The 13,957-nt window shown below is 42.5% G+C and overlaps 1 protein-coding gene across 4 annotated transcripts in view; it reads right to left on the bottom strand.

Annotated features, from left to right (window-relative positions):
* LOC100334706 (lipoma HMGIC fusion partner-like) overlaps positions 1 to 13,957 on the bottom strand; it is a 127,295-nt gene that overhangs the window by 77,457 nt on the left and 35,881 nt on the right. The window contains exon 3 of one of the 4 annotated variants that reach the window (XM_073924318.1): positions 2,510 to 2,665. The exons of 2 other annotated variants lie outside the window; for them this stretch is intronic. In XM_073924318.1, coding sequence (XP_073780419.1) covers positions 2,529 to 2,665 — 137 coding nt within the window. In that variant the 3' untranslated portion in view covers positions 2,510 to 2,528. Of the gene's footprint in view, positions 1 to 295; positions 2,666 to 13,957 lie in introns of those variants that run through there. One more of the 4 variants, XM_073924317.1, reaches the window with a different exon arrangement.

Below are 13,957 nucleotides of genomic sequence, written 5' to 3'. Positions count from 1 at the left end.
TCACCTATAGCGCATGTTTTGGGATTGTGGAGGGGGACTCTCACAACAAGAAGGTCGCTGGTTTGAGCCTCGGCTGGGTCAGTTGGCATTTCTGTGTGGAGTTTGCAAGCTCTCCCTGTGTTGGCCTGGGTTTCCTCTGGGTGCTCCGGTTTCCCCCACTGTCCAAAATAGGGTGGATAGCACAATATGACGGAGGATTCAACAACTGCTCTGTGAAAGGCCATTATCAGAGGAACTGAATGGAAATGCATTAATATTGTCAATTCAAGCAGAAAATTGTACAAGAAATAAAAATGAATTTGAATTCCTATTTATTATTCAGACCGTAAGAGAAATACGAGACTGCACAAATATGTCACACTAGCTTATGATAAGCCAGAAACTTTTTTTCCCCATCAGTATATACTGATGTATTTTAAGTAGGACTGGTAATGACTTACCATTTACTTGGGTCACACTTTACAATTATGGATAGAAACAGTAGATAGAAGGATGGAAAGTGTAGATGGATGGATGGATTGATAGACAGTGTAGATAGAAAGATGGATGGATAGAAACTGTAGGTGGGTGGATGGATGGATGGATGGATGGATGGATGGATGGATGGATGAATGGAAAGTGTAAATAGATGGATGGATAGATGCATAAAAACTGTAGATAGATAGATAGACAGATAGATAGATAGATAGACAGACAGACAGACAGACAGACAGACGGACGGACGGACGGACGGACGGACGGACGGACGGACGGACGGACGGACGGACGGACGGACGGATGGATGGATGGATGAATGGAGTTAGAAAGGGAGCGAGGGATGGATGGATAGAAACTGTAGATGTATGGATGGATGGAAGGATAGTAACGAGATGAATGGATGGTTATAAAGTGTAAATGGATGGATGGATGGATGGATGGATGGATGGATGGATGGATGGATGGATGGATGGAGTTAGAAAGGGAGCGAGGGATGGATGGATGGATAGAAACTGTAGATGTATGGATGGATGGATGGATAGTAACTAGATGAATGGATGGTTATAAAGTGTAAATGGATGGATGGATGGATGGATGGGTAGAAACTGTAGATGGAAGGATGGAAAGTGTAGATGGATGGATAGATAGATGGATGGATTGATGGACAGTGTAGATAGAAAGATGGATGGATATAAACTGTAGGTGGATGGATGGATGGATGGATGAATGGATGGATGGATGGATGGATAGAAAATGTAAATAGATGGATGGATAGATGCACAGAAACTGTAGATAGATGGATGGATGGATGGATGGATGGATGAATAGATAAAACTGTAGATGGATGGATGGATGGATAGATGGATAGAAACTAGATGAATAGATGGATAGATAGTGTAGATGGATGGAGGAATTGATAAATAGAAAAATGATGGATGGATGGATGGATGGATGATTGAATGAATGAATAAATAGTAAGATGGATGAAAGGAAAAATGTAAAGTTAAAATGGATGGATGGATGGATGGATGGATGGGTGGATGCAAACTGTAGATGGAAAGATGGAAAGTGTAGATAGATGATTGGATGGATAGAAACTGTAGATGGATGGATGGATGGATGGATGGATGGATGGATGGAAACTAGATGGAAGGATGAAAAGTGTAGATGGATGGATGGATGGATAGAAACTGTAGATAGATGGATGGATGGATGGATGGATGTATAGATGGATGGATGGATGGATGGATTATGGATGGATGTAAAGTGTACATGGATGGATGGAAAGAAACTGTAGATGGATGGATGGATGGATGTATACATGGATGGATGGAAAGTGTAGACAGACGAACAGATGGACAGATAGGAAGACAGACAGACAGATAGGCAGCCCTCATTTTTTAACATTACATTATTTTTCCGGAGAAACGAGCTGGTCCAGCATTCCTCCTCTCAGCAGTGCCAGCCTGCACTCGTCCTGCTTCACGCTCGCTCTGCTGTCCTCCTCTACTGAAGACAGATGTGCTAATAAGCCTCGGTCTGGGGCGTCTCTGGACCCCTGAGATCAGGCCAGCAGGTTGTTGGATTAAACATGGATCAGTGTTGACACCCCTGGGAGCCATAAAAACCCGGAGGGTCTATTGGCAGCACAGACCCCGAAAACAGCTCCGGCGTAATCAGGTATTTGAGACTCAGGTGATTTAGAAATGTTGGCTCTCCATCGCAGTGAGCGGGGGGGAGGGAAAACACAGCAAATCGGGGAATAAAAGTGGTTCAGCAAGTTGTGTTGATTTCTCTATATAGCTCACAGTATTGCAGAAATCACCCAAGTAGCTTTTGCCTACAAGATATCACTGCACATGTTCCACACAATTCATTCATCTTGACCCAACACAAATAGATTGACAAATTTAAGTGGATTGAACATAAAACAATTATGTTGTCCTCAAAAATATCAAGAATTGTGTTATTTGTTTGTTTTAAATGAGTAGTTTGAACAAGCAGCAAAAATAATTTTGATTGAGTGTCATACCTGTGAAGAAGTCGCCAGGTCAACAGTCTAGCATTGACACACCACACACCAGTGGCTGGAATAATCGGCCCTGGCTTTTTGGGACAGAGCGGCCCACTACATCAATCAAAATGCTCCCCATCTGTGCACGCCCTTGAATGTTTACCAACTCCCATTCTATTAAAAAGCACAAAAGCCATATTAGGGCTGGGCGATTTCTTTCGATTTTTTTCGATTAATTTGAATTTACGTTTTGACGACAATTTAATTTTATATTAAATCGAGAAATCGCGATTTTTTTACAAAAAAAATATTTGATACATTATAATAGCACCAATGCACTTTGGTTCACTCTCTGTGTGAAGCAGTTCGCTTTCCGTCCATCCATCCATCCACACCAGAAGCGCTACTCGGCGAAGCACCACGCAGCGCCATGGATTTTAGAATTCTAAACAGGTCTCTATACACACACCGGCGTCGCCCAGCCGCCGTGTCCCAGCGCTTCTCGTGTGCGACCAAGTGTGCCGCAAGCCAGCGTTTGAGTGAAGGTCTCAGCCGTTAGATCGCCCCCTGGGGGTTGGCTGCAGTACAAGTCATAAAGCCCGCCTCCTCCGAGTTAATGAAGGAGACTTGAGCCCAAATAAAAAAAAATTATTACACTTGCAATAAAATGTCCCGAAAGATCGATTAAGGTCGATTAAGGCACTGGTTATCGTGCTGAAATAGGTGCAGATCTTCATTTTTGTAAACAGTTTGTTTTTAGCAGTAATTTAATGCTGGGCGTGTCATCGTGATTGACAGCTGTGATTGACAGTTTCTCAAAGCAGCGCGTCTGAGCTTCGGCAGGAGACTGAAGTGTTATTATTTGATTTCTGTGTTATTTTACCATGATAAAATGAGTTCAGCAGTAAACTATAGTTTCTGACATGATCCTGGTGGAACACTGTTTATTCGCTAAGGTCAGGGCTTTTTTCGGGTTTTATTAGTTTGCTGATACACGCCTAGCCACCCAGATAGCAAAACACACTCGGGCCAGTTCCGGCTAGATTCGCGCATGCCGGAGACTTACCCCTCAGAGCTCAGACTGACTACCTCTGCTGGACCTACTCCGGATGCCTGGACTCACTGCCCGATTCCAGCCCGAGTCAATCGAGCCAGATGCGGCAGCCGAGCAAGCCGGCGCTGCCGCATGCGAGCTGGAATCAGCCCGCGACGCCGCGAGTAGGTTATGCGATGCGGCCCGGAGCTGGCGCGATTGAATTTATAAAACCTTCATATTTGTTAACGTTATTACATCCATTTGTGTTGATATGACAGCAAATGCATGCTGAGAAGTTCGGGGGAGTGGTTGATTTTACATAAAGCGTTTGGTTGGAAGCTCGACTCCGCTCATTTTCGCGGCTCCTCCTCTGGCTCCATCAGACAGTCCTTCTGCGCATGTCTGGCTCCAATTTCAGCAGTCTTTTGCGACAGTTTGTGCCCGTCAAGCAGGCGTTTTGCCCTCAAGGCTTTCAATGGGAAAAGGGGCTGTCGCGTCGTCCATATTTTTTACAGTCATTGTGTGCGACCTGCTTGACTGTCTGTTAAAGCGTGAAGTCATGTAGGATTTTGCTTGTTGCATTAGTCTGAGTCACGTCTGGATTGTCAAGATATATTCCCTAATCAAGTCGATAAACTCGATCTCAACATGTATGATGGACGTAAAAACCTGCCATGTGAAAAACCGCGCAGATCTAAGTTCAACCGCGCTGATCTTTTGGTTTGAACACGAGCAGAGGTGAGCAGCACCTCAGATGCTGTAGCAATGAAAATGAAAGTACCTGCCCACATGACGTCATTTAGCGGACCTAGTTGAAAACCAGACAGATCAGGCGGCATAACACAGAGAGTGGTGCAAAGCACATGAAATGATCGATATTTAAAAGGGGGAAAAAGAAAAATAGATTAACTATATTAGACACACGTCTGGTGCTTTTATTTGCTCCTGCTATACGTCCACAACTTCACACATTGGGTTAAATTAGGCTTTACAGTTTCCATGTTCAGTCCTTTTCTTCCACTGTATCTTTTTAAGAAAAAGGCAGCAGCATTACAACCTGACATTCAATCAGAAGAAGACAAAGTCAAAGCCGAGCTGACAGCCAATCTTTCCCAGGCTCAGCAAAAAATACCTCTGTATTCCTGCAACTGCAATATTTAAACAAATATTGCTTATTCAAATCTTCTGCAACGATATTTAACTCGTGAATTTGTTTTACATTTCTTTACACCTTGTTGACCAGTTTATGTATGGCATGGCCATTAAAAATACAATGTTCCTAAACCAGATGCTTTTTTAAGCTACTTATAAAGTGAATGTTATTTCAGTCATGTTGTTGTAATGTTTTAAGTTGACTAGTTACACAATAAAAAAATTAATCGAAATCGTGAATCGTCAAACTTTATAAAAAATTTTTTTTCTATAATATATATATATATATATATATATATATATATATATATATATATATATATATATATATATATATATATATATATATATATATATATATATATTTTTTTTTTTTTTTTTTTTTTTTTTGCCAAATCCCCCAGCCCTAAGCCAAATATAGGAAATAATGAAAGTTGACAAATTAAAAACTTGAATTTATTATTGTAATAAAAAAATTATCCACACTGGAAGTCCATCTTGAATGTGCCTGTGTGTTTCGAGGAAGCCTATATTAAATAATGCACATGACAAAAACTGCCTGCTGATGCACACAGTTAATGCTGATTACCAAAATAAAGATCAATATGCAATGTGTCTGAGACCCTTAACAAACGGTTAACTCAACAACGAAACATCAGACATAGCTTAAAGACTGTACAAAGTCAATCAAATAAACTTAATTCAAGAGTTCACACTTAGCTGATGATATAATATAAGCTTGTTTGGCATGCCAAACATGCCTCAAGGACTCCTCGAGCCCAGGGCTCCCTCCCGATCATAGAGAGAGGGGAGCTTGAGCTTAGGTAGATCTCAAACTCCCTGGCTGTGGTAGCTAAGGAGACACTTGAGGAGTAAGAGAGTAGACAGGTGCCTGAATTGCTTAATCTGTTATGAATTATGTATATCTTTGGATGGTGAGAGGAAACCGGAAGACCCGGAGGAAACCCACGCGGACACGGGGAGAACACACAAACTCCGCACAGAAACTCCCACCAGCCGGGCGAGGACCTTGACGTGGAGAGCAATGTGACTAAGATGAGAAACCTCCAACTTTATGCAAATGATAAGCCACTTTCTCGAGCGACAGCCAATAGGAGCACTAGTAGAGCTCACGTGATCTTCTCTATGCTCGCTCAGAGCTTGTATTCGTGCTGTATGCAGACCTGTGTTTGCAGCAGATGACCACTCAGAGCGGCAGGCAGCTGCAAAGTCGCTGCTCGTCTGAATGAGGCATTACTTTCTTTGAGAAGTAGAGGTTCATTGAAGACCTTTATTATTTAGAGTGCACCGACGATCTAAAGCTTGAAACAGCCTCTGGTGCTTGCAACTGACTATTCAGTTGCCTGTGATTAGAGTTTCATTGCATACAGTTGAAGTCAGAATTATTAGCCCTCCGGATTTATTACCCCCCTTGTATATTTTTTCTGCCATATCTGTTTATAACAAATGTTTTAATCTTTGCCATGATGACAGCACATCATATTTGTCTATTTTTCAAGACACTAGTATTCAGCTTAATGTGACATTAGGCAAGGTAAAGTAATTAGGAAAGTCATTGTATAACTATGATTTGTTCTGTAGACAATTGGATAAAAATTTGCTTAAGGGGGCTAATACTATTGACCTTAAAATGGTGTCTAAAAAATTTAAAAAACTGTTTTTATTCTAGCCGAAATAAAACAAATAAGACTTTCTCCAGAAGAAAAAATATTATAGGAAATACTGTGAAAAATTCCTTGCTCCCTTAAACATCATTTGGGAAATATTTGAAAAAGAAAACAAATCACAGGAGGGCTAATCATTTAGACTTCAACTGTATCTGTCTTCAGTAAGTACACCAGCCGTTTCTGTATCTCTGTAGTGCCTGTGCAGCCATCCAGACACACACATCCCAGCGGTGACAAATGGAGGGTATCCCTGACTCGGCAAATGGACTGGACAGGGAAAGAGGTAGATCTCTTTTTACAGATCAGTAGCGCTTGAAAGTGCTTGCGTGGATTTGCCCCAGGTCATTCTCCTTCGGGAATTCTGGGAAACAGAGTACTCTATGCTAGAAACTTAAGAGCTGGCCTCAGCATCAATGAAGTCGTGGAGGAGATGAGAACTTTGATAGCATTTATAAAGTCTCAGATCCGCGTCTTTCTCTAATTCTTTCTCCCTTTGAATCCAGTTACTCCATCAACAAAACAGGTGGCGCTAGAGGAAACACCTTCCCAACAGTAGCCCGATTTCCATCCAAAGTGAATCGAATATTTTCAAAAATCCCAAATGAGAATCAGGTGCATTTTCATCAAGTTGTTAGAGCTGCTGACTGTAGTATTGGTAACCTAGTAACCAACAGTAAACAAAGCAAGCGTAATGGAGTCCAGTGGGTGTAATGGTCGCTATATCAGAGTTTATTCTGCAAAGGTATTCTATCTTCCATTATTCCTAGTGCAAGTCTAATGCTGCGTTCACACCAGACGCGGAACGCGCGTCAAGCGCAAGTGATTTACATGTTAAGTTAATGCAAATGCGCGAATAGACATCCTGTGGCGCAATACACAGGAATGTCGCGGCGCGAATGACGCAAATTGCGCGAATGGCACAGTGCAAATGGAGCGATACATGCAAATGGCGCGGCGCCAATTGAGCGTTTTGTGCGTTTGACGCGCTTCGAAAATCTGAACTTTAGCGGACATTCGCGCCGCGTTAACCAATCAGGAGCTTGCTCTCGTGGGGGCGTGATTGTGACGTACACCTGTTGTGGGTGTTGCAGGGGAAATCCTCCAGCTGACACCGACAAGAAGTTCATCAAACTGGGCTTGGCTCAGTCAGAAGCACCACTTAAAGCCTCCGTCAGCCAAGTTCAGTTTCTGGAGGAGTTTATGAGCTCACAGAGCTGGATGCACATCTGAAAGGATGTAGTGGACTCAGACACGGCCCTAAACGCATCGGCGCTGTTTTACAGCCTTCATAAAGCACATTAACACTGTTATTTTCTTAATAAAATCCATGTTATCCATTTACCTATTAAGCTAGAGTCTGGGGGCAGACAGAAGCCCTGCCCATCACACGAATTCGTGTCTGTTCTAAAGTGAATTTGACGCGCAAATGAAGCGGATTTGACACGCGAATGAAGCGAATAAACTCAAATGTTCACGCGGCTATTTACGCATGAATAGCGCAATTTATCCACGCGTTCCGCTTCTGGTGTGAACGCAGCATAAAAACCATCTCCAACAAGTGTTTAACTTTTTATTCGAAATTTGGTGTTGCTGTAACTAATTTCTCACACGATACTTTAAAATGTAATGTAATATGCATTTATTAGTGCTGTCAATCGATAAAAAATGAACTATTTAATTACACATTTTTTTGCAAACAATCGCGATTAATCGCATTTAAAAGACTGAAACTTGCCATTTTGGCTATTCAAATGTAAAATTAAGATAAGCGCAACACAAAATCTATTAAATTCAAAATATAATTGTTTATTAGAATTTTTGTTTAACTTGTAACACAGATTTCTTCATGGAAACATCAGACCCACAATACACCATCAACATCCTGCTTGACAGCCATAATTATTACAGAAATAAAAACCCAGGCATGTTAATGCCATTTGAATTTCAAAACAATAAATGACAATACAGAAAAATATTGATTTCCATGTTGGATTCTAAGTGGAGTGCAAAAAAAAGCCAAAATACAGGCATTGCAGATATGGAAATTGAAAAATTATAGTAGTAAAGTAAGGAATACAAACAATTGCACTCTTGAAAAGTTGTACTGCTGTGAGTTGAGAACATTAATTATAAAGTAGAAACAATTTTGCTCAGTCCTCCTTTACATTCAGCCAGTTGATAAGACAGTTCAGTCTATCATGTGACCTTTTTCTTTTGAATGATGCGACCTGAGAGTGAGTCTCGGCTTAGTCCCTTTATTAATCCGGGGTCGCCACAGCGGAATGAACCGCCAACTTATCCATCACGTTTTTACACAGCAGATGCCCTTCCAGCATCAAACCATCTCTGGGAAACATCAACACACTACATTTTGCTGTAAACAAACTGGAAATGAATGGTTATATTGCACTCAATGCTTTTTAAACATACATTATCCAACACATTAAGGAATCGTAACCAAAAAAACGACTTTAAAACTACTGAAAATACTACTACTACATGCAGAGAAAGGCAAGCTACTTTCGTCCCAACTGAGTTTTCACAATATTTGCAAGAAACAATTCTTCTGAATATCTTTTGTGTTCTACAGACGAAAGTTTCGAACAACATGAGAGTGAGTAAATAATGAATGATTTTCATTTTTCAAGTTCTTTGCAAAGCCTGTCCATCAATGAAACAAGCAACACACACATCTACACATCAAGCGTTTCTCCATCAAAGTATCGTAACGCTTACAACCCCATCCAGCTTCCTCGCAGTTATGTATAACTCACATTTTGGCACAAGAAAAGAAACAAAAAGTGCCTTACAGTCACATTCTTTACTTGAGTATTGCAAGCCAAAGTTCACATAGCTAGAACAACCTGATGGAAAAACCACATGAGCCACACCCATGAGGTCGCCTCCTATTATGCATCTGTTTCGGGCATTAGAAATCTCCGGGTTTCCTCTTACATTTATTGACTGGCTAAAAGCAGTCTCTCCATCACCAGCGAGCTCTAACTGAATGTTTTCCGCTCATAAAACAGAGCAGGTCTCGATTAAACACATCACAAAAAACTCGACTGGCTCTTGAGTGCATCATTTCAAGGATGCGGAAAGAGTGGATATTACCTTACTAGAGGACTGTGCATTATTCTCTTTTCCACCTCCACATCATTGTTAGGAACTCAACTAAGGCATGGGCTATTATCGTGTGCCAAACCTAGGCCGTGCATTAGCCAAGAGTAAGGGGGGGAATGTGTAGTTCGCTCAAACCAGAAGCATATTTAGCCCTTTGGCTCAGTCAGAGCTCATTATATAAACACTTTCTCAAGTCTTAAGAATGACAGGAATCCCAAATCCAAACACAGCATTTTCGCAGGGGCTTAGAGCGGGGCTGCGGAGCCAACGTAATAAGCTGCCAGACTTTCCGCATAAGCCTTTGACATTTCATTTGCTTTTGTTGCTTTGGCTGAAGACTTATTCCCTCATTAGATGGGATACCTCAGAGCAGAAGTGAATCTCAACGTCGTGAAAGGTCATAGCGATGCTTAACTCTGCCATTTAAACGTCACTCCTTTATTTATCAGCCTCTCATCTATGCAAATCTGAAGGTTGGTGAGTGCCAGGTAAAAAGCGAGACGTTTGGCTTGTACTGAAAGTCTTGTAAGAGGGATGTTTGCTGGGCTCACTGGTCAAATGTTGGGGAGTTTGGTTCAAACACCTGCCCATAATTTCTAGAAAACACATATTGCCCCCTAGACTCCTAAATAGTGCAGTATTAAGCCTGGTTTATACTTCTGCATCAAGTGACCGACGTAACCATCGGCGCATGCAACGCCCGTAGCTGTGCATTTATACTTCTGCACGCTGTCTCTGTTGGTCTGCATTAACACTTCGGAAACACTAGTTGGCAGTGAGGTGTAAATATTCCTCTGTGTCGAGTTTCTTCGCTGCTGTTTTGCTTTTCCTGAACATTTCCTGGATGTACAAGTGGCTCAAACTAGCTCATTTTGAGGCAGGAACCGGCGGACGTGCAACAACTTTAACTATGAGGTAAACACAACCCAGCTCGCGCCATTCGCGCGGCTCTCGGTCCCGTCCAGACTCGTCAGCACTACCAAGCCGACCAATCACAGAGCTTGCGTTATGCGTTGTTCCGACGTGTAGTTACATTTTTTGAGAGGTGCACGTCAGTGACGCCAACGGCCACGACGAAGGGCTATGCGTCAACGCCGTAGCATACGCCGGCATTTGACGCAGAAGTATAAATCAGCCTTTAGAGGGAGCAACCATTTTAGTGGTGTCCAAACCTATAATGTATGTTCTGAAGTGCTCTCAATCAATCCCACAATGCATCGCAAAAAAAATGTTTACAATCAATGTACACCCAACATCTGGAAAATATCCAGAATGCACTGTGAGAGTTCTATATTATTGAACTAACGTAGGGAATAGTCAATGAGGGTATATGGGGCAATGTCGAATACAGTTAAAGACTTTGATTGCTGGCTTAGTTTCTGATTAAGGTTGGAGCAAACCCTGTAAGACATTTTGGAACCAGTCTAACAGATGTGTAATGGTCATAAGAAAGAGTCTTGACGAATCTGGGAACTACCCTCAATAGTGCAGAATGCCAGTCAGAGAGTGATCGTGTATAGTCGTGTGTCTGTATTCAAAAGTTGGCATTTCAGTCTGTCTACCCTGCTGAAAAATCCAGCTTAAACCAGCCTATGCTGGTTGGCTGGTTTTAGCTGGTCGACCAGGCTGGTTTTAGAGGGGTTTTGGCCATTTCCAGGCTGGTTTCCAGCCATTTCCAGCCTGGTTTTAGCTGGTCAGGCTGGAAAATGACCAGCTAAATCCAGCTAAAACCAGCTTGACCAGCCTGGTATAAGCTGGACATAGCTGGTTTTGACTGGGCTCCCAGCCTGGATAGGCTGGTCAAGCTGGTTTTAGCTGGTCATCTCCCAGCCTGACCAGCTAAGACCAGGCTGGAAATGGCTGGAAACCAGCCTGGAAATGACCAAAACCCCTCTAAAACCAGCCTGGTCGACCAGCTAAAACCAGCCTAGGCTGGTTTAAGCTGGATTTTTCAGCAGGGTACACCAGAGGTCACTAACCCTTTTCCTGGAGATCTGCGTTCCTGCTGATTTCAGCTGACCCTGACCAAACACCTGCCAGGTCATAATTAATGGGTTCAGGTGTGTTTGAACAGAGTTGGAGTTGAACTCTGCAGGAAGGTAGATCTCCAGGAACTGTGTTGGTGACCCCTGGCCTGCACTGAACTGACAGTTTTCAGGGGTTTTGAATCCCTCAATTTTTACAGGTCAAAATGCCTGTGTGGTGTGGGTGCTACAACAAAACTTATGCTTTTAAAAAATACACACATTAATGTAAATGGAACCTGAAATCCAACTTCAGTTGTCAGCCCTACTGAAAAAAAAACAGCTTAAACCAGCCTAGGCTGGTTGGCTGGTTTTAGCTAGTTGACCAGGCTGGTTTTAGAGGGGTTTTGTCCACTTCCAGGCTGGTCTCCAGCCATTTCCAGCCTGGTCTTAGCTAGTCAGGCTGGGAGATGACCAGCTAAAACCAGCTTGACCAGCCTAGCCAAGCTGGGAGTCCAGCCAAAACCAGCTATGTCCAGCTTAAACCAGGCTGGTCAAGCTGGTTTTAGCTGGATTTAGCTGGTCATTTTCCAGCCAGACCAGCTACAACCAGGCTGGAAATGGCTGGAAACCAGCCTGGAAATGGCCAAAACCCCTTTAAAACCAGGCTGGTCAACCAGCTAAAACCAGCCAACCAGCCTAGGCTGGTTTAAGATGGATTTTTCAGCAGGGAGGTCTTGTGAATTTAGACAATATGAAGGTCTATAGACTATACCTACACACATGTCTGTCCAAACAGCTTGAAAAGTAGAATTTTCACCATAGGTGCCCTCTAACGTCTGAGGTAAACTTCAGTATAATAATAATAATAATCAGCATCTGAGGTGATCGGTGTCATAGTAGTTTTATGCTTGTGTTCAGCCACGACATAGCAGAAATACAAAGTTGTTTTTTTTTTTAAATAGTAACTTTGCCATTGCAAATGTTCATGACAAAATGATTTTTTTTTTGCATGTTGTAGCATGACAAGTTTGTAATTAGAACACTGTGTCAAAAGCAGAGATTCACTGCAGTATCTACTTGCATTGACTTGATTGATTTTCATTCTGAAAATGTACCGCTATATACATTTCTGGAGAGCGCCAAGGGACATTTTGTTTTCGGGAATCCACAAGAGGTTGCTGTATACGCTTTTTGAGATCTCAAATTTCTCTCGCGAGTGTCATTCGTACATGCTGTCCTTGCGTAAATCCACCAGAGGCCACCTTCCCTTCTCCAAACCCAATCAATAGTGTTTTAAAAAAGCACCGATTGATCAGCGCACATCTACTTACTTAAACCCAACCAACAATTTTATACAGCAATCCAGAAAAAGAAAAGCTGAATTTTTACCATGTTTTCATATTTTACCACATTCTCGCCCTCTCATTTACTTGTTTATTTTATTTTTTGGCTTCTGTTTTTGTCTTACCCGCTTTCTGGAAGCGTTCTTCACCGGACTTAAACCCCGTCATAATGGTTAACTCCTCTCTTCATCTCAAGTCTGCCGACATACATGGTGAGCTACTGGGCAAACTGGTAACAGCAGGAAAGCTGGCTATACGGAGGTAAGCGGTCAGCTGGTAAATGAGAAAAGGGATGACGTCACACCACCCAGTAGGATTCATTTTAAAGACAAAATGCAGCCATACATAATTCTGTCGACATATTTCAGGATCTCCAGAAATGTATGTAGGGCTACGTTTTCAGAATGAGCCTATGTTGAGTTTTTTTAGAAAGGCTAATAAATGACAGGGATGAGGGGAAGATTCTGCTGGAATGTCTATCGACGTGAAATTTCCATTAAATCATTCACTAATGGACGCCAAGTGCTCTTCTCTTCCAGGTCCAAGCACTGTTCATTCCCACAGCTCTGCTCAAGACAACCCAGGCAAAACGTTTCACACTTCCAACATTGCCAACAACAACCAAACACATTGATATGCATGTGCAAGAAACTCATCATGCAAATACCAACATCATATTGACTCCATTTGCTATTGTGATATCTCACCCTCCTCCCAGCGAGAAACTGACCCAAGACGTGGCCTTCACAAGCGCCTTCAATGGAGAAATTGAATGGCTGGAAATGAATGAAATATGGCTCGGCGGATCACAAAGCCCATAATGATGGGAGATTTGCTTCTACAATAGCCGAGGGGCCGGCCCCAGGCACTATCAAGGGCTCCAAGACCCCAAGTGTGTTCTCCTCTCCTATTATCAGCCTCTTAGCCCCAAACTTCCTATTTAGGCATTTGTGGCCCACCGTGATTGAGTGCATCGTAGTCCTTTCTAAAAGAGCCAGGCTTTTGAGCGCCCCCTCCTTTTCCACCTGCATCCCGCTGCATGGTTATCTCTGTCTCAGGGAATGGAGCCATTATCGCAGAGGCCACATCCAGTGTAAATGCCTATTATGCTGGGACAAGGGTCGCTGGTATTGGCGAATGGGATAAATCTGTGCAAC

Source organism: Danio rerio, chromosome 15 (genome assembly GCF_049306965.1).
Source record: "Danio rerio strain Tuebingen ecotype United States chromosome 15, GRCz12tu, whole genome shotgun sequence".
Lineage (NCBI taxonomy): Eukaryota > Metazoa > Chordata > Actinopteri > Cypriniformes > Danionidae > Danio > Danio rerio.
Note: the sequence above shows the minus strand (reverse complement) of the source record. Positions and strands in the feature narration are given on the sequence as shown.